The sequence below is a fragment of the Anser brachyrhynchus genome (genome assembly GCF_964034855.1).
Source record: "Anser brachyrhynchus genome assembly, chromosome: 12".
Classification (NCBI taxonomy): Eukaryota; Metazoa; Chordata; class Aves; order Anseriformes; family Anatidae; genus Anser; species Anser brachyrhynchus.
This window is the reverse complement of record NC_137707.1, coordinates 10,335,576-10,355,859: the sequence shown is the minus strand read 5'-3', so window position 1 is coordinate 10,355,859 and position 20,284 is coordinate 10,335,576. Positions and strand designations below refer to the sequence as shown.

The 20,284-nt window shown below is 35.7% G+C and overlaps 1 protein-coding gene across 4 annotated transcripts in view; it reads right to left on the bottom strand.

The window, feature by feature from the left end:
• Positions 1–20,284, bottom strand: part of LOC308176663 (transcription initiation factor TFIID subunit 4-like) — a 146,794-nt gene that overhangs the window by 105,861 nt on the left and 20,649 nt on the right. For 3 of the 4 annotated variants that reach the window (XR_013938461.1, XM_080552732.1, XM_080552734.1), the window contains exons 7-9: positions 19,509–19,766; positions 8,674–8,779; positions 4,381–4,495 (exon numbers count right to left, since the gene is read on the bottom strand). Coding sequence is in view for 3 of the 4 variants with exons in the window: in XM_080552732.1 (XP_080408858.1) it covers positions 4,381–4,495; positions 8,674–8,779; positions 19,509–19,766 (479 nt within the window). In the remaining variant the exon portion in view is untranslated. The remainder of the gene's footprint in view (positions 1–4,380; positions 4,496–8,673; positions 8,780–19,508; positions 19,767–20,284) is intronic. The other variant, XM_080552733.1, reaches the window with a different exon arrangement.

The window sequence follows — 20,284 nt, the reverse complement described above, 5'->3', positions numbered from 1 at the left end:
ACACAAAGGAGAGCTTGGTTTTGGATACTGAAACACACACATTTATACATACAAGAGGGCTGGCATTTTTGCCGTACAATTTCCTATAAAAGTAAACTTTTAACTCTAGATGAGTGAGTCTTCAGAAGTCATTCTGTGGAACAAAGATGCCATCCAGTGGTTGGCTAGATTGATGATTAATGTCTTTCCCTTTTCATCCCAGCACAGTATTCAACTATTTCACATTTGCTGGCATAAATGACTGTGCTCATATTAGTTATTTCTGTCTTACTGAATTAAAATCTGAGCCTTATTGGATAAATCTAATATCCCAATATGAACGCTACTTTTAAGTAGGCAGCATGGTTTTCCAAGCTGTTTCCAAATGCAAGCTACGTTTTAAAATAGTTTAAGAGTTCATTCCTATATTCAACTTCTTTTAACTCCTCCTCTCTCCTTCTTGATTAAAAACACTCATGCAACTACAAAAAACGCTTACTTGAAAATAATGTTCAGGAAAAAAAGTGAAGCACTTGCACAGTTGTCTGTAACTTACTTCAAAGATTTTGTTTAAATTAAGACAAGCCATTACAAAAGTCTGGTAGCATTTTCCTTATAAACAAATCTTAATTGCATGATTGCATACTATTTTCCTTTTCATGCACTTTTAAGATTCGAGCCCAAGATGTCCCAATCTGCAATACTGGGCTGCTCCCAAGTAAGCTACAAGAATATGTAAGACAACTGAGACAGCATACCACCATTGATTCCCCTCTCTCTCAAAAGTGAAATTTCATGTTCTTAAGGAAAGTCCCTATACACGTGGCAAGACACTAAGTCTGCAAATTCCATGCATCACAAGATCAGAGATCAGCTAAAATGTTGGATGCAGTCACTTGAAATTACAGCAACAGCAGCTACTGTATTACATTTTAAAATAGTGCAATTAATATAGTGCTTACTCTGACTTTCAAAGGTTTAATTTTGAGATTTCTCCCTAATCCTGTTTTGTCGTAGGGATCACCCACAAGGTCTGTGTTGGATCTTACCACTGATAAGCAAAAAGGAATGACACACAACATTTGCAATCAGCACTTTTTCTTTTTTTTTTTTTTTTTTTGACAAACGTGGAAAAATACATGCTCATCTTAGAGCTTGAAATATTTATTCGGAAAAATAAAGAAACTTAAATCTTAAGGTGCCATTCAGAGACGAAATCTTTGAAGCTATCCATTTAACACCTGCATTAGCTTTCTGTCATTCCCAAGGGGACACAATGCTTTGCAATTTATTAGATACGTCATCACGCATTTTGAGGCGTTCTGTCAGAATTATGCTATTAAACTTTTATTTAAAAAAATAAAAATGTAGTAACAGGCAATGGATTTAGAATGCATGTCTTTTGGGTAGGCAAAGGAAGACTGAACATACAGTTGGTTATTACCAATTAGACTCTACTAGTAGAGAAGTAGAATTCTCTAGGAAGGAACACCTGCCTAGCAGGTGCACTATGGAAAACTATCGGAATCATACACATTAATGGACTAGTTCTACCCATTTCTTGCCCCATTTTGCATACAATGCTATTGAGCCTTATTCAATTCAGTTAGAACGTGGTAGGATAATACAGGAGTACAAACATTTATCTCTGACCTTGGAGACATGCAGAACTGGACAAGTCTCTGATCTAACCAAACCTGCTCTGACTCAGAAGTTGGAGCAGTTGACCTCCCAAGGTCTTTTCCAACTGAAATGATTTCAACTTAGTATCAGGGGAACAGATGTTTTCCTTTATATTGTCCACAGTCTGAACTGTAGGTAATAATTACTTTAAGAGTCTGCTGTTTTCATTGTTGTCAGTGGTATATTACATTAGTAGGAGCTCTGAGGTTACTGAATGAGACAGGCAATGTGCACAGCAGTTGTAGCGAAATATTCAGGCCCCTTTCAGATTTCAAGGGGCCTTCTGCTTCATCTCTCCCGACTACAGAAACCTCTAAACTGGACCATTAATATTATGGTACAAATAGAAGCGTGGATCTCTACTGTAAAAGAAAAAACATTACAGAGAATGGAGTTCAAATTTATATTCATTAATGTAGTAGAAAAGTCAGCTAAATGGAACACTCCATAGTTTCCACTGAAAAATGTAGCAACAAAAAATTTCAATACAAAAAAAAAAGTTGACAAAATTTCAGGAATATAACAGCTTTAGAGGCAGAAGCCTCAGGGTTGAAAACTGTACGTCATGGGACAGCTAGCATAATATCCAGTGAATTCATGTAGGTAGTCTTACAATTCATTAATTAATGCTGACACTGAGGGCTAAGCTGCAATTTGTGAAATTCCGAATTGCTGCCTCTCTGATGCAATTCTTTCCTCTGTTTCCCACACCCTAGAAAGATACCGTAAGTTTAAGAATGTGTATGATTAAAGGAAATCAAAAATAGCAATTCCATTTCTAATGACCATGTTCACATTTCCATTGCTAGTGACCAACACTTTGCTCACAAGAGTGAAAAGCTAGAGTAAGTTATTTTAAAGAAAGTAGAATATAAAATAATGAAACAAATATGCAATAATAAAACACTAAGGGCAAAATAAATTTATACATAACACAACTATTTTTCAAAATTCTTGCTTTGCTTTAGATGCCAGTTTGCCTTCTGGCTAAAAACACATTCTTCACACACGCTGGGAATGTTGAGGAAAACTAGTCAGCATTCAGAGGATTAATACAGATTTCCAGCTCTGTGCCTTTAGGCTTAATAGTCAGACATCTATTTGTCCTCAGGAGAGGTTAGGGGTTGAAATGCAAATATGCAAACAACTGAATTCTTTGTTAAGATATCAAGAAAAAGCTTGATCTTTGCTGCTGTTTAATAAATCCTTGCAATTTTATGGACTTATTTAAATGCAGCATTGTGTCTTACTATTTTGAAGGAGAAAACAATGCAAGGAAACAAACACATTCATTCTGACTAAAATTTGTTCTCTAGAGGAAAAATGACATACACCCTTGACAGCTTATTTACCAAACTCACTAAAGATTTATTGATTTATCAATCAGTGCCTTGAGCATTTGCTTCTCCCCAAGGGAAAATTAACAATTCCAACTAACCTAATATATTCTATGTATAAACTAAGTGAATGCAAGAATCAATCCTGGCACAGTTTACAACATCCAGTCAAAAAAAAATGCTGTCCCTTTTGGTGTATGTAAAATTGAAAGCTATACTAACGAAGAATAAATGCTCATGTTGCTTACAAACATAAAAAATACTTATTAAGACAGTACAATTGAACCCAACAGACATTTTAAATCATTTAAATACTCAGTGGGAGGCAAAAGCATCAGAAAGTAAAAAATTGAATGATTTTGCTTCTAGATTAATACTAAGTACTACCACAATTAGTTGCAATACTGACATGCCTCAAAGCAGAGATATTTCACAAAGGACTACAAAATTTCTTTCATTTCATCTGCAAAAGTCTAAGCCTACCAATTAACTACTGGTTTGATGACATCAGAGCAACGTAAGAATTTGAGAAGAAAATAAAAATCTATGAATATTTTGTCATTTAACAAAAAAACAGAAAGGAAGAAAAAATGCTCAAACATTACAGATGCTTAATGTACTTTCACCAGTGGGAAAAAAAAGGCAACACATGTAAGATTTGTTTTTCTCTACAAACAGTAAATATATCCAAAATACAGGAAAAAAGATAATAGAAATTTGCAGTAGAAAAGAACCGATAACAGCAGCTCAATTCATCAATGCTACTGTATTAAACCTTGCAGCACCAGATCACTACAGAAACTCATAGAATGTCCCAATCTCCGCTACATAAGTAAGCACATGAAGAACAGGTAAAGCAACGCTTTCTCTTCTCTTCGCACACTACCAGAAACATATAGTATTTTCTGTATGCTGATGAGGGGATAGCTGCAGCTTAGCAGCTATCTATCAACAGGACACCTTGTCATCACATTTAGTATTTTCTCAGCAAGATACGTTCCACGTGAATGTTAAAATCTGATACATAAAAGCAAGGATGTTGGGTGTTTTTTTTGTTGTTTGTTTGTTTGTTTGTTTTAACTTCATATATGTAATTCCATTTACCAGAATTTGTTTTGGAATCCACAGAGGTGAAGATTTTATGAAACATTCCAAAGTGTATTTAAAGAAAAATCCTAAAGACAGGGGCCCCCGCTCCCTTTATTTTTTTATTTTTTAAATAGATCTAAATAAGAAAATTGTCATCCAATCACAGTAACAGTAAGAAAGCCAGGAATTATTGTAAAACACTGCCCTCTGGTGTTAAGCCAATTCTGATTTATATTTTATATTTAAGATGCCCCCCCACCCTCCAGCTACCCCCCTGCATTATTTTTTTTACCTGAAAGAACCACCTCCAGGGTCATTCAGCTTGTTTTTCTGATTTGCAGAGACCTGAACACCAAAGCCCCCAGGACTTTTGCTGGCTTGTATTGTTGGTGCCTTCCCTACTGTGCCTGAAAAACACCAAGCGATGTTATTATGAGCTGTCTTAGACAATTTACATCAAAGAACCTTCTGTCCAGGAACTAAATTTAACTGTCTGTAAATTGCAAACAAAGGAAGTAGTTATTTTTTTAAAAATTACACTGCTGAAGAAGAACAACTTTAGATTAAAAAAAATATATTATTACAGTTTGTTCTATAGTTACATTATAGTGAAGACTCCAAAACTGAAAACCATTGACCATAATTCGCTATAATATACAAAACGGTTGTGCATTTGCAATTATCAGTAAACCACTTTTCTTTATAATCTGCACAGCATACAGGAACCTGATTTCAAATGTTCTTAATATAGATGTTTTAAGTCGCAGTCACCTGAGGTATTTGCTATAGCTTTTACATTTTCTTATAGTCATTGTTCTTTGTTGCAGTGAAAAAGATATATTTTCAGAGTTCAAAACATTATTTTAACTATTCTTTAATGTTTTAATACTGTATGTATATAGAAGACAATATACTATTTTAAAATTTGACATAACTCCCCTCATAAAGGTTGTCTTTTATTTTGCCTTTTTTGAAAATGTTCTTTTAAAGTAATTCATGTCTATATCTAGATTTTACAAGTCTATATGTACATCAAAAAACGGGGGGAGGAATTTCTAATCAAGCCAAAGTGTGGTAGACATTTAGCTCCTTGTGAAACTACATTAATAAATGGATATTAATTCCTCTCTGACATTTGTAAAATATAATCAAAAATAATTACAAGTTTATGTTACTAATTGGTAAATCCATAAACCTGCATTATTATTATTAGAAAACATTATATCAATATTTGACTCAAAAAGCAATGACAAATGAAAAATTTGGAGTTAGTCCACCTTTACTGCTTAGTAATTTAAGACTTGCTTCCTTAGGTTATATTTTGTCAGTTTCCTTTAAACCCACCCGTATGTTGGCATGTGAAAGTAATTAAACCATATGTCTACTTGATCTCACCTTTTTCTTGTATATCATTTAATTTTATTGAGAGTTAAAAGACAAAGTATTTGAGACTGAGAAGTAGGTGAGAAGTTTTCCTTCATATCTGTGGATCTATTGCATAAAAATGGCACGGTATGAACCTTAGCAGAGATATGAAAACCTAAACCACAACTATCTCAACAAATCCTTTTAATAACACTTCTTTGCTGAAACAAAAAAATCTGAGCTTTGCATGAGCACATTACTTTTTTCATTTTGAAGTCTTCATCACCCTTAGCATATGCTCTCAAAGCAAAACTAATTGAAGAGTGTTTGTTTAGGTCTTCAATCTGCATAAATGCATTTTTGTGTGGACCCTCAACATTAGCAAATGCAAAACAGGATTTAGGCTCTAGGCCTGAGGAATAAAACTATTTTGTCATCGGAATATTCAAGGTCTGTGAGATGTCACAGATAGCATTAGTTCATGGCCCAGTCAATTTTATCTATTTCAGATCATCTAATTGAAAGGGTTTTTTTGACTAAGTGAATTGGAAGGAAAGAAATAATACAATACTAAAAGTCAGCAAATCTCTGCTTTCAACAATTAGCATTTAGGAAATTAAAAGTGTATTAGCCTTAAAAATTATTGCAATGTATCAAGTAAGGAAGCAGTGGCTCTCCTCCAGAATTTAAAACTATATTCCTTAACAGCCAATATCAACGTTTTCTTTTCCACAGATAACTTTTGACCCCCAAAAATATGGAGAGAGTACAGCAAAAGAATAGTTAACCTCTTTGTCTCAGGAAAACCATATGTCTATACAGGATACTAAAAAATTGTCTCACTTTCTTTCACCCAATATAATAATTCTGCTCAAATGGATCTGGGAAAGTAAATATAAGCTCGGGGATGACAAATAAGTTTTCTGGTTTAAAACAAAATTCTGCATTATTAAGGAGTTAGACAAAAAATATGGCTAAAATACCAAATTATACTACAAGGCAGGGCATATTTTGAAAACTAGTAATCACCTGTGGGCCTATGTGTTTCATGGGATTGGTAATGACATACAGAGTTTTTCACCACTGGGTCCTTGTTCCAAATTTCAAGTAGCATGATCCAGAGAAATAAGCCCAAATTTAGGAGCTTTTAAGTTCCTAGTTCTGCACAGGTCAAATAGCTGCAATGAATCCAGCTAATTATTTTACTCCATGGCTCTATTCCTCCATCCACAAGATGCAGGAACAATTCACAGATTTATTATACTAATAACTGCTTTGATAAAGAAGTGTAAATTTTTCCTGAAATAACTATAAAGCTATTTCCCCTGGTGTGGATACTATTTATTAATATTAAAGTTCTTAGAGTCTGCCAACTATCTACACTACTGTTTTTAAAGCATTCTAGTTTGTTCACATGAATGCATTAATACTAATGTAAAGAAGCATTATACTAGGACGTTCACTCCAATTTGAGAAGCGAAATGCAGCATTTTGTGGAAGTCAGCTCAATTCTTGTATAACCATCTTTGAATAGTCACACTCCACAGAATTGCACTACCGTAATTTTCTATGTAGACCATGTCCTATTCCAGTATCTTAGCTCTTTCTACAGAAATAGAGAGGTCAGTATAAAACACCATTACACTGGTGTTTACAGTAGAAAGTTTTAACAATGCATCACGATTGAAATGTACTGGTATCTGACAGTATGCCATAGGCACTTAGAGCTGCAAACACACAGCAGACGTTTCTCCAAACATGGGCTGCAAGATTCATAGCTTTCACAATGGGACATTTTCTAGATTTCCATTCTGACTGTTTTGGTGGTATAATTAAATAAATGTAGTGGTGAGCTTAAAAAAGCTTGTCAATAGGAATAAGCTCACCTGAAAGCAGGGCTTTGCATGAATTGGCCTTTATGAATTGTTGTCTTCCTTAAACCAAACTGCCAGTTAAGTACTACCAGTACTTCATAGGCCAATCAATGGCTATCATGAATAAATTAGTGTTCTGAATCGACTGTTCAAAAGACAAGTGCCAATACCATGCAAATTCTTGTCATACTGTTGTCATTCACAACTGCAGACTGAACAAGCACAGAAATGAAATCGATCACTGCCTTCACTCTCAGACATTGGTCAGAAGTGAAAGTTCATACTCTAAGACACTGAACACTCTCCCTGTAAATAAACTCAGGAAATAAGTGTCAGTGCTATCAAATACACCTTATATGACAAGTAAATGCATTTCTTTCTAACCTGGAAAAACAGCCTACGACAGGCTTACAGTGACAGCTTGGTCTCCATGTCCATTCAGCCTTTGGATTCTCTGAAGAGAACTGAACAAGTAGAATACCAGCTGCTATTAAATGTGATCTTTGTTTTTTTGATGCTTTCTTTTCCCAAGAATGAAAAAGACAAAGCAATAAAGTAAAATAAGCAGCAATACTTTCATGTACATTTAAACTACTTTAATTCAATACTTGAAGATGATAAACTCTGTATTCCATTACAAACCCTCAATCACCTCAGTGCCCACATCCAAAGAGAGGATCTCACGCATAATCAAAACCCAAGGCTAGCAGGCGGAAAGAAACAAAAAGGATATTTACTAAGAAAGTAAGAAGGGTTCAAAAATCCTCTTAAAAAGTGGGATGTATCAAACATTAATCCACCTGTGCACAAACCCATAAGAAAGTTGTGTATAATACCACACCTCCTCCTCCCCTGGCATGTCATGTTGCTGCAATCAGTCTCTGACCTCACCACAGAGTAAACACACTGCCTGAAAAAAAACACGTGGGTTGAGAAATTTCTCTAAAACTCCTACCTCAACTTCTCTAGCCGCAGAGACAGTGACTATAATGTTCTGCTTCGTGAGCATTAAGGTATTTTTTGTTTCAGGAAAAATTAATAATTTCTTTCTTGGCCCAGAGTTAGAGCATACAAGAGTCAAGTTCCTGACTTCTTTCAGAACTTCATAAGGAACTAAGCATATGTGAGTTTAGTCGTAATGTAGTTTCAAAACAATTAACTATGTCAGTCTGAAATATGTCAAAACTGCATAGTGAAAACATGCACTCCTCAGCCAGTATGAAATAAAAAAGTAAGTGTCAAGCCTGCTAATGTCAGCACTGTAAGTTTTTCCCATGCTACTAGTTTGTAATTACAATGAAATTCATACAAAGGTAACAATCTCACTAAAACATTTAAACCCATACCTTGTGGTCTAATGGTCTGAGTTATTACCACTGGCATCCTAATCTGGGTAGTCTGGCAAGCAGGGTTTCGTTTCACAGTTTGAGCAGATGTTGACTGGATAATCTGCTATTATTAAAAAAAAGTATACTTATATTATACTCTTTATACACAAACACACACACCGTAAATACACTAATACCTCTAATTACTAATATAAGCATATGGATCTCTACAAGCACAACCAGCTAGTGACGAAAGTCATTTTCATGTAATGCATGTGGTTGTGTGTGTGTGTATATACATATTTAGCTGTTATACTTAAAAAAAAAAATCAGATATTTGACACAAATGTCATATGTCACAACCGTCATCAAAAATATATTTCAAAGATGTGCAGTATACATTAAAGTTTAGACCTTTGTCTTCAGAATTATTTTTTTCAGAAAGCATTTTTGTAGAAGAAAATGCTACAAAAATTTGAGTGATATATACTTACAACCATTAGGTCTCTCACTATAAACCTATGCTTTTTAAAGAAAGTATATACTAGAAGTAAATTCCAAAATATTATGGGTTCCAAGGTCAGAAATACACAAGAAGGAATGCAACGTTTTGTGGTGATCGTACAGTATTTGTCTTTTAAACGTTAATTCGGTATTCTCATGTTTTCACTTACTACTAAAACAAATTCTGAGGTCCTTACCCAAAACTGAAACTGGGCCAGAAACTTAGAATTTGACTCACAAATAAATTTAATCAAAAAGAAAAATCTCCAAGGGTCATTCCTAAGCGATAGCAAAATGTACATTCATGAAATCAGGGACAAGGTAGGCACAGATGTAAAGAACAGAAGATTGAGTAAGACATGTGGATGCTGCAGAGCTGGAAAAAAAAAAAAAACTTAAATGAACTTTGAAAACAAAACACAGGCAAATAGCTGTAAATAAGATTACAACCACAACTCAGGTCAGAAAACCTCAGAAGTCATGTGCTCTTCACAGTCACAACTATGTTAGTGCCATAGCATAATGGTCCCATTGCTGAATTACAAGTCTCTGTCTTACACCATTCAGTACTACCTCCTAGAAGACAATACACAATGCCATACGCCACCATACGAAGCAAACAGGAAACACTGCACCTTTACTCATTGTTATTCTTACAAAGTATCTAAAACCATATTAATTAGCTGAACAATGAAGACAAAATCTCTGACTTCAAAGTGTGCTATGGAGAAAAGGAAAGGAGAAATATATACTTTGTTTTGTTTTCAAATGAGATGTAAAAGTAGAGAATTAAGAAGTTGAGGAACAAATAGGAAAGTGTTCCATCAGCAGGAACCTCGGTTCCCCAGTCTGAAGATGAAAACTACAAATAAAAGAACAGAGTAGCGAGGGAACAAGACCTTTAATATAGTCTGGAGAAAAAAACAAATAGGAATATTGTGAAGTTAGGAAATTGCATTTTGTACAACCTAAAATATTAGAAGTTGAGAGGTCATAATAAACCTGCAGATGGAAAAGTATTAGCAATAGCTACTCGCAGAAAGAGAAGGGGGGAAAAAAAGATTAAGGATTCAGCTTCAACTACAGACACTGAAGGAGAACAGAGTATTTGGACTAAGCACGGAAATGGAACAAGTGGATATAAATTTATTTAGTCAAGACAGGCAGTGAGTAAATAGTAACACTCAGAAGGGAAAGAATTAAGTAGGTACCACAGGAAAAACATACAGACGATACGAGGGAAAAAGTTGAATTTGACTCCATTTTCAAGCACACAAAACAGTTTCCATGTACAAGTGTATTTTAATAAGGAGACATAATAGCCCGAAAGTAAAAAAGGGCTATTGATACAGAAGTGGAGAATGTTGCCACTTCCACAGTAATATATTGGATGAGTCTTCAGAGAATATTGAAGAAAAGCAGACATACCTTAACTGGCCAAAAGTCAGACCAAAAAGGAATTATGTGTGACCTGCAGATAGAATCACCATCTGGTACTACAGTAATCTTCTGTCATTAAGCAGCAAGCAACTTCTAGAGTTCAGAATCAAATTGTTTCACCTGATTAATATTTTCATGTGAATACCCTAAAAAGTCTGTCATTAACACCATTAAAGATAGGCTAATATTTAACCTTTTAAGATCACACAAATAATGACAATGCTTTCTTTATTATTAAATACATTCAAAATACATTCAAAAAATGTTCTTTAACAAGCATTGTACTAGGACCTCAACATAAGTGCTGAAAATGAAGGAAATGACTGAGAAATAATCTTTTCCAAAGGGTGTAGATCAGAATCAGCATTTTAAATTCCATACTGAAACTGACCAGCAACAAGGAACAACCGCATCTGAACTCAGAGCAACATTTTACAGTAACTCGGATTTCATTTTCTATATGGTTTTAAGATACATTTCAACACAGATGTGATCTTCAAATCTGGAATCAATTAAGGAATAAGTATTAGCAATTTGTTTGTGAAACAGAATGTGCAACCTTCTTTCCAAACAAAGTACCTAGTAAAAACTAATGAATCAGAGGTAACTTACGCTACATCACGATTTATAAACAAACTACACTCTTCATCAATTAAACTAATTCAAATTGTTCTAATCCTCTTGCCTATTTTCCCCATAACACAAATATTTCTATTTTGTCCTGAATTTGGCCTGGAAAATATAGGCAATGAACAAGATACTGGCAAGCCAGTCTGGGAGATGATTAACTTAACCAAAATTATGTTCCATTTCCGACAGCCTAAAAATGTGCATAACGAGCGTACCCCCATTTAATGTAACTCATTCATATACTCAATCTTGAATGACCAATTCGTTCAGGATTTCCTAAACCAGATGTATATAGAAAATACAGAAGTGGATGTTTTTAGTATACTGAGGTTATCAGAGACATTATTTCAGCTTTAACAGGAGAGTTCTTATTGCTGTCTGCACTTATATAAAGGGAAGGTGTGGAGAAGACAGATCCAGGCTTTTCTGGATACACAATGGAAGGATGTAATGCAATAGACACAAGCTGGAATATGGGAAATTCCACCTAATGTAAGAAAAAACAATTTACTATAACGGTGAGCAAACACCGGAACTGGTTACCCAGAGAAGCTGTGGAAGTTCACCTTGATGTTCACAACATGACTGGTTAAGGCCCTGGGCAACATGCTCTAATTGGACCTCCTGTGAGCAGGAGGTCAGACTAGACACCTCCCAAAGTCCTCTCCAACCTAGATATTCTACCCCTACTGCCAAAATTATAATATTAATGATATTTTAAGAGTGCTGAATCTGAAAAGTGGTAAGACGAAAACAGTCTTCAGTTTACAAAAACCACTCATCATTCCATCTCCACTAAAAAGAACGGAATTCATTTTCATTATTACCGCCACTGAAGACAGCAAGCATAACAGTAGAACAGTAACAACAAAGACACAGAAAACACAGAAGGTTTATTGTGATTTAGCTATTGCTTGGAGTTAATAATCTTGGAAAATAGCAAAATTACCAAACAAAACTACAATTAAGACAGTGCCATGACAGCGCAAGTACTGTCATAGATCAACCTATTCCTCTTCAATCTATCAGTCAAAAGTTGAAGAATCATCTCAGTGGCTGCTGCACTTCAAAACCGTTCAAGGAATGTATTAAAGCAAGAAAGTCATGGCCTTGCTTCTTCTCAAATGTCAATATGGTAGAAGTTAACTTCATTCTTTTCTATAAAATAACATTTCTCTGCAAAATAACAAGCACACTTCTCACAATAAGTATTCTCCTTTTATTTCACCATCCTACTCCCCCCTAACCATCACCACTCTGCTGCACTAATGAGGCTCGCTTTGATACATCGTTTGTCTGCTCCTCCAAACAAGTTCCTTCTCTCACTTCCTGAATGCTCAGACTACTACTCTGTCCATTTCTCAGTTTTCACATCTGAAAAAAATTTCACATCTGAAAAAAGGGCTGTGTACATGATGGTGTTTGTGCAGAACAAACAGATTTGTGGATGAAAAAAGGATATTTAACGGACATATTACTGATAAGTAGAATATTAAAATGGTCACAACTGAAACATCCATTTTTCTTAAAGACCTTCTCAAAAAGCTTAGATTCAATAACTATACGACAATAAAATTATAGTGCTCTCTGGTCCCAATCTTAAACCAAAAAGTGATGGTCATGACAGGTGTGAATCTTCTACCATCTGTATTATTGCATGACAAGGAACACATTACAGATGTAAAGACAGATAATTAACACAATACTCAAGAAGACAATAATTAAAAACACAGATGATCAACAGATTGAGAAAGATTTCGGCGCATAAAATGCGTTGAAACAGAAAGACTGTAACTTCTTTTACCTTTCTCCTTCCTAAATGGCAGATATTAAATAAAAATGAACGCTACTACCTACAAATCATTAAAAGAAAAGAACCTTTACGACGATTAGATTAGAGCTTACTGCTAAAGGCTTCAAGGACAGGAATTTTGCAAGTCTCCCTGATCTAGATGCTGCTTTACAGATGCATAAGGTCACAGTGGTATGTTTCCGCTTACCTGACAAGAGCTGGAAAATTAACCTAACTTGATTTACATAAAACATAATTTGCAACAGAAGCATCTGATCCAGAAGTTTAAGCATAACAAATATAGCAATAAAACCAGCAAAGGAAATAGATGTTTTTGCAAAAATGGAACATAATAATAAATTTTCAAAATATGTCTTATACTGAGCATTTTCTCTCTCCATTAAAAAAAAGTACTGTAGAAGGAAGAAACAAATACGCCACTTGTAAATGTACAGAATTCAGAATGGCCAAATGTCTGATATGACATTTATCTTCACTCATGAGTAAACACTTGCTAACTCACTTGTGGCTATGCCACTTGTGATTTATCAGTCTACTCAATCCTGAAGATAAATGTCATATCAAACCTCAGCTATCATGTAATCTGGCAGCATTAACTTCCAATGTTCATGCATTTACGGACCTAAGTTCATATTTACCATTATTTAAACATGATGCAACAGTAACAGAATTTTTCACCAATGTCTCAATATTTGCATAAGCAATTACTGTTTTCCTCCCAAACACAAAACCTTTTTCTACTTTTTAATGCAGTATATAAATTTTAATGTTAATACGGCAACAATATTGTTCCATTGTGTATATGCTTTCAAAGAAGCAATGAAGTAAATAAAAATACAAGCCACTGGATCACTGCACCCACTTGCTCCCCAGTGCACTACACGATCCTTCCCAGTACTTTATCTAGGCTAATTTTGAATGTTTCCAGTGATGGCTCTTTCATCGCTTCCTTTGGGAGACTGATTACCATCGAATAGTCTGTTCTACTGTAAGGACATTTTGCCTTATACCCAGACGAAATCCTACTTTGCTTAATTTTATCCCATTGTTCATATTTATACTCCCTTAGACTGTTCTAAAGATCTAATTTGACAGACTATGTCTATCCTAAGTCCTGAAAATATTTGTAAATGTTTTTGATACTCTCCTTCAGTCAGTATTTGACCACATTACTTGCATTTAGTATCTCTAAAGCTTTTCTTTCAGCCTTTGCTTTTAAGTTTGTCCTCTAACAGACATATTTTTTTACTGGTTTCCAAACAGCATGCATTGCCAGTGTCCTTCTTATATTAAGGTATGAGCCCATGAAATTCCAACAGTAGAACCCATAAAAATAACACAAAAACTCACTAAACTGTATTTGAAACACACATGTAATCTTCTAACTATAGGTTTTGTTCCTACTGAAGGATCCTAAATATCCACTGCTCAGCATCCATTTTTATTTAAATTTCATTGTAGACCAAACTTCAAGCCAGCAACTAGATCTCTCTGTTAGTTCATTAACATAAACTACTCCTTTTATCCAAATAGCCATTTTCTACTCTTCCACTAGAGATTTAAAAGACCAACACAGAACACTGCTATATAACATGATTCTTGTTCTGTCCCTTTATTTTATTTGCAAATTCCATTGTTCTATCTCACTTTCTAGGAGCCTCCAACTAGATCTGCACAATCTTTATACTACTTTACATAAAGCAGCACTACAGGCTGGGAGATGAGTGGTTGGAAAGCTGCCTGGCAGAGAAGGACCTGGGAGTACTGGTTGACAGTCGGCTGAATATGAGCCAGCTGTGTGCTCAGGTGGCCAAGAAGGCCAACAGCAACCTGGTATAAGAAACAGTGTGGCCAGCAGGGCTAGAGAAGTGATTGTCCCCCTGTATTCAGCTCTGGTGAGGCCGCACCTCAAGTACTGCGTTCAGTTTTGGGCCCCTCACTACAAGAAATGCATTGAGGTGCTCGAGAGAGTCCAGAGAAGGGCAACAAAGCTGGTGAGGGGTCTGGAGAACAAGTCTTACGAGGAGCGGCTGAGGAAGCTGGGGTTGTTCAGCCTGGAGAAGAGAAGGCTCAGGGGCGACCTTATCGCTCTCTACAGGTACCTTAAAGGAGGCTGTAGAGAGGTGGGGGTTGGTCTGTTCTCCTACGTGCCTGGTGACAGGATGAGGGGGAATGAGCTAAAGTTGTGCCGGGGAGGTTTAGGCTGGATATTAGGAAAAACTTCTTTACTGAAAGGGTTGTTAGGCATTGGAATGGGCTGCCGAGGGAAGTGGTTGAGTCACCATCCCTGGAGGTTTTTAAAAGACATTTAGATTTAGAGCTTAGTGATATGGTTTAGTGGAGGACTTGTTAGTGTTAGGTCAGAGGTTGGACTAGGTGATCTTGGAGGTCTCTTCCAACCTAGGTGATTCTGTGATAATTAAATTTGTTTTAATTAAGATGAATCACTTTAAATTTCTTACTGTTTCTTTATCATTTAAATAAGTGGCTTCAACCTCCAGGAGCACTTTCTTCTTATGATGCAGTGTCAACACAATATAAAAAGTGCAAATCAATCTCCTTTACTCAACAATCTACTTACAACTTCAAAACTTTTAACAAATAAAAACCAACTTTGTTATTCATAGAAATTTTGTCTGCTCTACCACCTAGAATGAGATGGATAATGTCTGCATATATAAGGGTATACAGAGCTCCTGCCCACTAAGAATGACAATTTAGAGAAACTCTGAACATTGCATTTAGAATAATTACAGAAATCAGTTGCTGGCTTATCTCATTAGTGTCTCATCAATGAAATATTAGCCCAAGATTCATCCACATTTCCCCTGCTAGTAGTAGTTAACCAGTACTAATAGCACTATCTAGCTCTTATATAACATAGCTTTATAACAGGACGTATACTTTACAAAACAGATAAATAATCTCCTCTTGCATCTCTGTTAACACTAGAGTTTAATGAAGTTTCCTTTGTGCAATCTTCATTGCATGCTGAACAGCACACAGAGAACTCCCAAGTTGCAAGAAACCTCACTGTAACAGGGTGATGGATCACCACATTAGAACAGCCACAAGCCACATGAACAAGCTCTATGTTCTGTTCTATGGGTAAAACTTGTGTATGATGGGAAACAAACCTGAGTACAACTTAGCATCTCAGTACCTTACAGAGTTCTGGGTTCGCCGTATATATGCCAAATCTGGCTAGAGACAACACACACATCTTAACCCCATTGCTGAGTTCTACAGATATGCTCTGTCTTGTGCTAATTTCTACCCAAATGAACATCAAGGATGCTTTGTTATTTAGGAATAACAACCGGTGAAGCCAATGTTACTTTACCTTCAGAAATCTCAATCGTGCTAAACTCCTTCTCATATACACTTCACACTGTTTTTCTGGAAATAATAAAATTGCTTTAATGTAATGTAATGTTTTTCATTTGTTTGTTTTAAAACAGCAGAATCTTACAATTACAAATCAGAATAACTTCTGAATGAGCTTTCCAAATATGCTAAGAGAGGGGAGTACTGTGACCACTACTGAATGTTGAAGGGCAGACTTTAAAAAAGATCTGAATTTGCATAAGGCGATGTTTTTTAAAAATACCATTCTGACTAATGAAATTCAAAACTTTATAAGATGAGATGCTGTGAAAGACTCAATATATGCAATGACAAAAATTAATATCATGTCTTTCCAAACGTGTTGTGAACTATCTCCTAGCACTGACCCCTTTATAAAATCCCTTTTGACAGAAAAGTCAAACAAAATGAACAGTTAACTGATTTTTAACTTTTTTAAAAAGAAACTGGACTACTGTGACTGGCTGGTTTGAAAAGATCTATATTCCAAAATAGGCTTGCCCTTCTGCAGCTGGACAGTTTGCATAGCCAGCTGGAACTCTCTCCAGTGAGCTTCAGGCTTGGAGAGTCTGGAGCTCAGCCAGTTTCCTCCATCAGTGCTGGCCACCCTTAGGCAAGCCAGCTGTAATCCTCCTCTTCCGGAAAAGTCCCAGGCAAGACTGCCAGCAGCATTTTGCTGTGCTTTGATTTTGGGGAGCACAAAAAAAGTATGAAGAGTGTGATCACTGTCACTACAAAAAAAAAGTCAGTACTTAAAAACAATTACTAGAGTGACATGGAGATGCTGCTGGGTTGTCTGCTTGGCATGTGAGCTAATTGCTGTTGTGGTACATAGGATTTTTTATGCAGTGACTCCTATTGTCTGATGCTACTTTTGTCTGTATAGAACTAATCTGAGGGCCATTTAGAAGTGCTTGGTCAATGCAATGTTTGGTTCTATTAATCATGTATGTTACTGATAAATTAAAAACAAATACAAAAAGCCAGTTTTACAATAAAGCCAATGAAATTTCATTTTTTGTGTATTCACTTCTCTATAAAATATGTTCTGGAAGTATTAAGCATAGTTTTGCTCTGCATTTGCTACCTTTAGAAAAAAAAACCGGGTCATCTCATGTACCCAGTAAGACGAAAATCCAGTCCTAGAACTATCAGCCTTTGCAGACAGAAAACTTCCTTTGCCAATCAGACCAATCTCCTCAGTGTTCTTTTAGCAGCTGTCAGTTCCTTCGTATTGCACAGGTATGTTGAATAAGATAACAGAGCAAATCTTCATATTACTAGTCTCCACTCACATTACTATCATCATTGCTTGCTTTGTGTATGCATCAGATTGTTGGAGAGAGAAACTAAACACACACACATGAATGTAAAGACCTGTCTCACATGAGTTTGGATCTATCCCATTCAGAAAATATTCCACAAAAACTATAAGCATAAGTGAGACTCCTCATGGACTTACTGACGTTTTCGTTGTTCAACATCAGTGTTTCTCGAGGGGGGGGGGGGGGTGTAACCTGCCTAGCAGTCACTGGAGTGTTTAGAGTGGGTTGCAAAATGTTGGAAAAAGCAGTGCTACCTGGCAGTACCTTAGCCCTAGGACTATGACGCAAGAGCAGACTAGACATACTGGCCATGAATGATAATACCTGTAAGAAACCTGCTAGCTGCTGTCAGAAATTTGCTTTCTCCAGGACAGAGACTAAATTTGTACACCTACTGCTCGTAATTACAACCAGTTCCTGCTCCCCTACCTTGAAGAACCAATGCCATTGCCAATTTCAGTCTTATAAGACATAGACAAATCATAAAGTCACAAAAAGTCTAAGAAACACTTTTCTAAATAATAAAACAATCCAGAAGGGGTGGGAAGAACACATTTCAGAAAAGAATTCACATGGCTGAACAAAAAGCAGTCAAGTTAAGGTGCAAAACATCCACATCTCGTTTGTATTACAACCAGCAAAGTTGTGTGTCTAAAAAAAAAACACAAGTCAAATGTTCTTACACCTTAAAACTGTGTTCACAAAAGGCTGGTAAAATTCTATTTATTTCATCTGTAATTTAATTATTTAACAGCCAAAAAACGTAAGGTTCAAAAGACCCAAGGCTCAGATGTTTTCGAACTGTGTACTGCTAATTTTAAAATAAAGTACAATAAACATTCTCTCCCCGAACACCCTAAAAGCTATTTCCTTTGTATAGCATACAAGGATAGATCCCTGCAAGGTGTTACATTGTTATATGTGCATCTCTGAATCTTGATAATATACGTTTTTACCAATTTGATACACTTTCTGGAACCTGTCAGTTTGATTTTGAAACCAATGTCAAGTACTTTAATCATACATACGTAGAAACTGCAGACAAAAGAATTCTTACATCTTTGCTTAGATGGATGTTAATGCCTATATAAACTTAATGCCTTGGTAAAAATTCTAAATGAGTTTTAATTACAACTGTACACACACACACACCAGCAGGATATATTCATCACCCTCTCAGTGACTAAATGGCTGTACTGTTGCCTTATTGGTAACGCCTCCGCAATTAATGAATCTAACCATGTAATACTCCAATATACAATAATGACATGTTTCAGTAAATAAAATATGGCACTGTTTCTAAACAAAACATACTGGTACAGTCCAGCTGTTCTACACAGTTTTGTAATTATGTATAGGAGAGTTAAAAATGAGGTAGCTGATTTTAATGCAGACTAATCTAAACAAAGCAACATACCTAATAACATACTAAAAATTTTACTCTTGCCTGTAAGTCTTGAAAAGTTTTCTGTTCTACATCTGTAATTAATTCAAAATCCACTGTGATCACACAACAATCATATTTCTGGAAAAAAGGCCAAGAGTATACAGAGTATTACTTAAAAATTTAAGATATGTTTATAAAGTTATCTAAATTAAGGGTTCGGCACAAAGTTTGACAATGTATGTAAAGATCCATAAAATGAGGTGCTACTGCACAGTACAGAACATGATACAAAAAAAAAAGTATTTCCCAAACAAGCTGAAAAAAAAAAACACATTAAAAACTGCTATTCAGTCTGTTAAGAAATTCTCTTTCATACTATAGTACCTACCAGTTGAGAACTCTGATTTGACTGTACCACCTTAACCTGAGGAGGCTGCACTGTATTTGATACAGAGACTGTGCAAATGTTGTTTGGTTGCCTTATTCCTATTGTCTGCGTTGTGACAACAGAGGAAATACTTCCAGAGGCAGATTGAGGTATAACTTGTGATAGCTTGGTTTGTTGAAGTGACTGCTGAGACGGCTGTCCTTGCAAAACTGAATGTTGACTATTCAGTAAAGATTGTCTCAATGCAGGTAGACTTTTCTAAAAACAGAAGAAAGTTGATGAAATATCAGGTTTACCAGGTTGACAAAAAATCTTCTGAAATTTGCTGTAAACATAATTAAAAGAATGCAGTTTTCTGTTAAATTGTACAATCTGCCCAGTCATCAACAAGAAACAATACTGAACACATTTTATAAGGGCGCAAGTTCAGTTTCCATTTTTAGTAAGCTTTCAATGTGAATTTAGCAACTCTGCAGACTTTGACATGCCTTAATTCCACGGTAATGGTAAAACATATAACACTCCCCTCCTCAAGACTATCTAGAACTTGTAGCTTAGGTATTTGGAAAAGGGAAAGAAAGGGAAGGGAAGATAAGACAGAACAGTAGGAAAAGCCCACTGCCTGCTAGAAGAAATCAGCTGCACCAATTTGCTTCTCTTGGCATGCCTCCAGTACCTAGAATAAGATGATTTAACTGTTGATGCCCTACAGCGATAGTTGTTTACTTTATTATTACTGATCTAATGTATTCTGACTGCATTAGAAAAGTGTACTA